General features: G+C 56.9%; 1 protein-coding gene across 1 annotated transcript; it reads right to left on the bottom strand.

The window, feature by feature from the left end:
- Window positions 1-489: 489 nt before the first annotated feature.
- On the bottom strand, window positions 490-4,143 carry LOC141264805 (uncharacterized). The gene has a single exon (XM_073677138.1). The coding sequence runs from the start codon at window positions 4,083-4,085 to the stop codon at window positions 3,012-3,014; it is 1,074 nt and encodes a 357-aa protein (XP_073533239.1). The 5' UTR covers window positions 4,086-4,143; the 3' UTR covers window positions 490-3,011.
- Between the last annotated feature and the right edge of the window lie 3,271 nt (window positions 4,144-7,414).

The raw sequence follows: 7,414 nt of genomic DNA, 5'->3' as shown, positions 1-7,414 counted from the left end.
ATTTAGTTGGACCATCATTTATTTTTCAACAGGACAATGACCCCAAACACCTCCAGGCTGTGTAAGGGCTATTTGACCAAGAAGGAGAGTGATGGGGGGCTACGCCAGATGACCTGGCCTCCACAGTCACCAGACCTGAACCCAATCGAGATGGTTTGGGGTGAGCTGGACCGCAGAGTGAAGGCAAAAGGGCCAACAAGTGCTAAGCATCTCTGGGAACTCCTTCAAGATTGTTGGAAGACCATTTCCGGTGACTACCTCTTGAAGCTCATCAAGAGAATGCCAAGAGTGTGCAAAGCAGTCATCAAAGCAAAAGGTGGCTACTTTGAAGACCCTAGAATACAAGACATATTTTCAGTTGTTTCACACTTTTTTGTTAAGTATATAATTCCACATGTGGTAATTCATAGTTTTGATGCCTTCAGTGTGAATGTACAATTTTCATAGTCATGAAAATACAGAAAAATCTTTAAATGAGAAGGTGTGTCCAAACTTTTGGTCTGTACTGTAGGTGGAAATGTTCACAGTAGTAATCCCAACTAGAGATGAGCCAACCCGAACTTGAGAGAGAATTTTCCAGATCAAAAGTTCAGGTCACCATTGTTTTCAATGGGGTTCAGGTTCTGGTACAGTTCTAATACCAAACCCGTACTTTGGAATAAAGTTCGGGTCGGGTAGCAGAACCCGAACATCCACGAGTCCGCTCATCCATAATCCCAACCTATTGCCTAGAAGTGACTATATGTGTGTATGTAGAGATGTCCACCAGTAGAGGTTCGTTCCTACGTGGGTCACAATACTGTGTCTTCTGCTGTGGTATCACTGGCCAGTGGCCCAATAACTGGTGACAGCACAGAGTCACCATCCGCCATCTGCCCGCATCACTGCTCTTCTGCCGCCCGGTGAAAGCAACTGCTCTACTGACGAAGGGCACCCTTTATTTTCGCCATATTCGATCAAGCAGGAACTACAGGTTCTTTCCATGAGTGCATATGGCGGACGACAAACACATCAGGAACAAATAGTCCACAGTTAGGTAGGTGGATACCCAGAATTTCTGACTGTCTTTGCTCAATGAGTATAATTGACGAGCAAATTTTTCTAATTGTCTATAGTAATAGACAATTAGAAAAAATTGTTTGATGCCCAAAAATATACTAAATATCTACACGCCTCGCATCCTTTTAATGGTTGAAATTCAATGAGGCAAATTAAGTGGAGTGTCTACAGAAAGCCCAGTCATTGACCCCATCTTTGGGATAAAGAGAAAAAAAACACATATGAGCCAGACCCTCTCCCAAAACATCAGATCTAACACGAGGCACACTCATGGTCGTAGAACGGGGGCTTCCAACCAGCTCTAACACGAGGCACACTCATGGTCGTAGAACGGGGGCTTCCAACCAGCTCTAACACGAGGCACACTCATGGTCGTAGAACGAGGGCTTCCAACCAGCTCTAACACGAGGCACACTCATGGTTGTAGAACGGGGGCTTCCAACCAGCTGTAACACGAGGCACACTCATGGTCGTAGAACGGGGGCTTCCAACCAGCTCGTACAGGAGGCACACTCATGGTCGTAGAACGGGGGCTTCCAACCAGCTGTAACACGAGGCACACTCATGGTCATAGAACAGGGGCTTCCAACCAGCTGTAACACGAGGCACACTCATGGTCGTAGAACGGGGGCTTCCAACCAGCTCGCACAGGAGGGGTCATGTAGAGTATGGATGCGTTTGGAGAGGAGATCCCGTCCTTAACAGATTTCATGCCTGACCCCAGGATTCAGAATCGTTATTTCACATATTTTAATGATACAACAATCACAGTATAAAAGTGCTTCTGAGAAGACGTTGTACACAGAACGGGCACAGACAGCAGTCTTAGTGTTTAATGAGCGTTGGCCGCCCAGGCAGTGGCTGCTTCACCCTCCACGAATAATCATAGAATAAATAATAGTGTCATGTGGCGATCCTTCACTCTAGACCGGAGTCGCAGCCAATGTCATCCACAACGCCCAACGTCTCGGGATCATGGATGTGTCTATTGTCAGCTCCTCGAGGAAACTGCTACGATATCTGGAGAATATGGGAGCAACAAGATCATCCATGTTAGGGATAGAGTACGGGCTGGTGGTAAACAAATGACCGTTCCTGGGGTCTTCTCCTGCCTTTTCCCAGACAAAAAGTTGAGTGTTTGCACCTACTTATCTTCCCCCTCAGATCTGTACCCACAACCCAGTAAAATGTCTGTGAATGAGAAACCCCAGAATAAAATCTGCAGGAGTCCATACTGCCCCCCCAGCGTATCATGTTTGGTGCCCACTGGATGGCGTTAGATGCCACATAACAGTGGCAGGAGCAATGGGCACCTGGCAGACATCCTCATATATGAGCCACATCATCTTCTACGTAACTTGGGCATTTGGCCAGGAAGGCGAGACATCGAGAACTTAGTAATAATGTTCCTCTTACAGTCGGGAACGTGCTCAGCACCAGGCTCCATCAGGTAACGCAACACAACCGCGTAGGAGAGACATTAGAAGGGAAATGATTGGAGCAGAAATGGTACACGGGCTGAAATAGCGGCATGCAATCAGGACTACAGAGCGCAGGAACAGCGCGTCCGCCCCCAGAGCGCAGGAACGGCACGTCCGCCCCCAGAGCGCAGGAACGGCGTAGGCTAACCATCAAGTATAAATAGTGGGGGAGACGAGGGATGGGGGAGGGGGCACACGGCTCCTGTCTGTCCCAACAGACCACAAAGTATGACCTGAAGTGAGAACACTGTGGGGAAACGAATGGCCGTCGCTGGGGAGGGGGATGGGGTCTCCTATACTTCTCCATTAGCAGTAATTCAAGACCTCAGCTTGCCAGGCAGGTGGATGACACCCGTGACAGGTTTCTTCTTCTGAGTTTTTTTTTTTTTCCTATGAAATCATCTTTGGATTGGAATGACCCCAATAATCCCCTCTAACCACAGGCAGCTCCAACAATACTGTGCAAACCCTTCACATCATGGCACGCAGAGCCAGGTGGCTGTCTGGAGTGTGCGTTCTCTGGTGGATGAGGAGGTGGGAACTTTGGCGGAAGCTCTTTCCACATTCTGCACAGGTGTATGGTCGCTCTCCCGTGTGCACCCTCTGATGGGTTACAAGTGAAGAGTTGCGACTGAAACACTTTCCACATACATTACACACAAAGGGTTTCTCTCCGGTGTGGATGCGCTGGTGGATGACCAGGTAGGAGCTCTGGCTGAAGCTCTTTCCGCACTCCTTGCAGGTGTAGCGCTTCTCTCCACGGTGGACACGGTGGTGCCGGTTGTAGTCAGAACTGTGGATAAAGCCCTTTCCACACTCCATGCAGATGTAAGGCTTCTCGCCCGTGTGGGTCCTCTGATGGGTCACCAGGGTGGAGTTACAGCTGAAGCTTTTCCCGCAGCGCAGGCAAGTGTAGGGTTTCTCACCTGTGTGGATTCTCTGGTGAGTCACTAGCTGAGAACTTCTCCGGAAACACTTTCCGCAATCAGCACAATTAAAGGGCTTCTCGCCAGTGTGCGTCCTCTTGTGTCGCAGATATGCAGACTCGTACCGGCTAGTCTTTCCACACTCCACACAAATATATTTTTTGTCCTTAGAGTCCGTGTCCTGCAATATTTTAATTGCCTTAAATGCTTTTAAGCGTTGATCAGAAGAGTGTGAGCGCGCCCTCGGGGATGCCAGATTCTCACCATGATCTTCAAAAGAAATACCATGTGCATCATAGGCAAACGAGCTCTCGCCCATCTGAAAGGCGACATCCTCCTCGATCTCAGATTCCCTGCGGGACGACTCGCGCTGGCTGGCCAAGTTCTGCAGGTGAGCTATGATATTAGACAGCTTACTTGCCCTTTTGCTGCTGGGGCCCGCTTTGGCTGATCCGCTATAGGTTGCACAGTGTTTCTTTTCAGACTCAAAGAAACTTTCCTCACTTTCTTCGCCAGGAGCAGATTGTGAAATATCATCGTCATCATCATCATCATGACAATCCAATAGTACACCGCACTGCTGAATATATAGCGAGCTCTCATCTTCAGTCCCATTCATTGTCCCAAAAGAGTCTACAAGAGAAGAACACGTCACTAGTGTAAAGCTGAGATTTATCCCTGCTCTCTCCCCTCCCCGACCACCCGCGTCCCTGCTCTCGCCCCTCCCCGACCACCCGCGTCCCCGCTCTCGCCCCTCCCCGACCACCCGCGTCCCCGCTCTCGCCCCTCCCCGACCACCCGCGTCCCCGTTCTTGCCCCTCCCCGACCTTCACCCGCGTCCCCGCTCTCGCCCCTCCCCGACCTTCACCCGCGTCCCCGCTCTCTCCCCTCCCCGACCTTCACCCGCGTCCCCGCTCTCGCCCCTCCCCGACCTTCACCCGCGTCCCCGCTCTCGCCCCTCACCGACCACCCGCGTCCCCGCTCTCGCCCCTCCCCGACCACCCGCGTCCCCGCTCTCGCCCCTCCCCGACCACCCGCGTCCCCGCTCTCGCCCCTCCCAGACCACCCGCGTCCCCGCTCTCGCCCCTCCCCGACCTTCACCCGCGTCCCCGCTCTCGCCCCTCCCCGACCTTCACCCGCGTCCCCGCTCTCGCCCCTCCCCGACCTTCACCCGCGTCCCCGCTCTCACCCCTCCCCGACCTTCACCCGCATCCCCGCTCTCGCCCCTCCCCGACCTTCACCCGCTCTCGCCCCTCCCCGACCTTCACCCGCGTCCCCGCTCTCGCCCCTCCCCGACCTTCACCCGCGTCCCCGCTCTCGCCCCTCCCCGACCTTCACCCGCATCCCCGCTCTCGCCCCTCCCCAACCACCCGCGTCCCCGCTTTCGCCCCTCCCCGACCACCCGCGTCCCTGCTCTCGCCCCTCACCCGCGTCCCTGCTCTCGCCCCTCCCCGACCACCAGCGTCCCTGCTCTCGCCCCTCCCCGACCACCAGCGTCCCTGCTCTCGCCCCACCCCGACCACCAGCGTCCCTGCTCTCGCCCCTCCCCGACCACCAGCGTCCCTGCTCTCGCCCCACCCCGACCACCAGCGTCCCTGCTCTCGCCCCTCCCCGACCACCAGCATCCCTGCTCTCGCCCCTCCCCGACCACCAGCGTCCCTGCTCTCGCCCCTCCCCGACCACCCGCATCCCTGCTCTTGCCTCGCCCCTCCCCGACCACCCGCATCCCCGCTCTCGCCCCTCCCCGACCACCCGCGTCCCTGCTCTCGCCCCTCCCCGACCACCCGCATCCCTGCTCTCGCCTCGCCCCTCCCCTTCACCCGCGTCCCAGCTCTCGCCCCTCCCCGACCACCCGCATCCCTGCTCTCGCCCCTCCCCGACCACCCGCATCCCTGCTCTCGCCTCGCCCCTCCCCTTCACCCGCATCCCTGCTCTCGCCCCTCCCCGACCACCTGCATCCCTGCTCTCGCCCCTCCCCGACCACCCGCATCCCTGCTCTCGCCCTTCTCACCCACATCCCTGCTCTCGCCCCTCCCCGACCACCCGCATCCCTGCTCTCGCCCCTCCCCGACCACCCGCATCCCTGCTCTCGCCCCTCCCCGACCACCCGCATCCCTGCTCTCGCCCCTCCCCGACCACCCGCATCCCTGCTCTCGCCCCTCCCCGACCACCCACATCCCTGCTCTCGCCTCGCCCACCCGCATCCCTGCTCTCGCCCCGCCCCGACCACCCGCGTCCCTGCTATCGCCTCGCCCCTCCCCGACCACTTGCATCCCTGCTCTCGCCCCTCCCCGACCACCCGCATCCCTGCTCTCGCCCCTCCCCGACCACCCGCGTCCCTGCTATCGCCTCGCCCCTCCCCGACCACCCGCATCCCTGCTCTCGCCCCTCCCCGATCACCGCTTACACTGGTTACCCATTCGCTACAGGGTCCAATATAGACTCATTGCTCTCACCCACAAAGCTCTCCACGGTTCTGCACCACCTTATATCTCCTCTCTCATCTCTATTGCCCTACACGTGCCCTCCGTTCTACAAATGACCTAAGACTAACATTCCCCATAATCCGAACCTCGCACCTCCGTCTCCAAGACTTCTCTCGTGTTGCACCAGTTCTCTGAAATGCTCTACCCCAGACGATCCAACTGATGCCTAGCCCCCACGTCTTCAAGCACGCTTTAAAAACCCATCTCTTTAAACAGGCCTACCACCTCAACTACTCAGTAAACTAACTTTCCCCTGTTCCCTCCTAAATATTATTCAGAATCTGCTCCCTACTGTTCATCTGTCTCCACACCCTCCATGCACTCGATAACTGCACTCGATAATTGAGTTTTGCACTTGAACATACAGGCTGATGACCGGATCATATAGCTTTATTTGATAATCCCGACTTATTATAATTGCCAGACCTGAAATAACAAGCACTGTTCATCTATTGTGTCCCCCCATTTCCTTGTAGAATGTAAGCTTGCGAGCAGCCGGACCCTCACTCCTAATGTAACTGTTTAAACTGTCTCACCTTGTATTGAATTTATTGTTTGTACATGTCACCACTTAATTGTAAAGTGCTGCGGAATATGTTGGGGCTATATAAATACAAATTATTATTATTATTATACCTGCTCTCGCCCCTCCCCGACCACCCGCATCCCTGCTCTCGCCCCTCCCCGACCACCCGCGTCCCTGCTCTCGCCTCGCCCCTCCCCGACCACCCGCGTCCCTGCTCTCGCCTCGCCCCTCACCGACCAACCGCGTCCCTGCTCTCGCCTGGCCACTCCACGACCACCAGCGTCCCTGCTCTCGCCTCGCCCCTCCCCGACCACCTGCGTCCCTGCTCTCGCCTCGCCCCTTCCCTTCACCTGCGTCCCTGCTCTCGCCCTTCCCCGACCACCGGCGTCCCTGCTCTCGCCCCTCCCCGACCACCGGCGCCCCTGCTCTCGCCCCTACCCGACCACCTGCGTCCCTGCTCTCGCCCCTCCCCGACCACCGGCGTCCCTGCTCTCGCCTCGCCCTCACCTTCACCCGCGGCCCTGCTCTCGCCTCGCCCTCACCCGCGGCCCTGCTCTCGCCTCGCCCTCACCCGCGGCCCTGCTCTCGCCTCGCCCTCACCTGCGGCCCTGCTCTCGCCTCCACCCCCATCCCTTCTCTCGCCTTGCCCTCACCTTCAACAGCATCCCTGCTCTCGCCTCGCCCTCACCTTCACCCGCATCCCTGCTCTCGCCTCGCCCTCACGCGGGTCCCTGCTCTCGCCTCGCCCTCACCTTCACCCCTGCTTTCGCCTCGCCCTCACCTTCAACTGCATCCCTGCTCTCGCCTCGCTCTCACCTTCACCCCTGCTTTCGCCTCGCCCTCACCTTCAGCCGCATCCCTGCTCTCGCCTCGCCCTCACCCGCATCCCTGCTCTCGCCCTCACCTTCACCCGCATCCCTGCTCTCGCCCTCACCT

This window comes from Phyllobates terribilis, unplaced genomic scaffold (assembly GCF_046119375.1).
Source record: "Phyllobates terribilis strain yellow unplaced genomic scaffold, ASM4611937v1 Scaffold_4__5_contigs__length_816908805, whole genome shotgun sequence".
Classification (NCBI taxonomy): Eukaryota; Metazoa; Chordata; class Amphibia; order Anura; family Dendrobatidae; genus Phyllobates; species Phyllobates terribilis.
Note: the sequence above shows the minus strand (reverse complement) of the source record. Positions and strands in the feature narration are given on the sequence as shown.

What these genes read in the sequence shown, in the direction of transcription:
- LOC141264805 (XM_073677138.1), bottom strand. Translation starts at nt 4,085, where the DNA reads ATGAATGGGACTGAAGATGAGAGCTCGCTATATATTCAGCAGTGCGGT.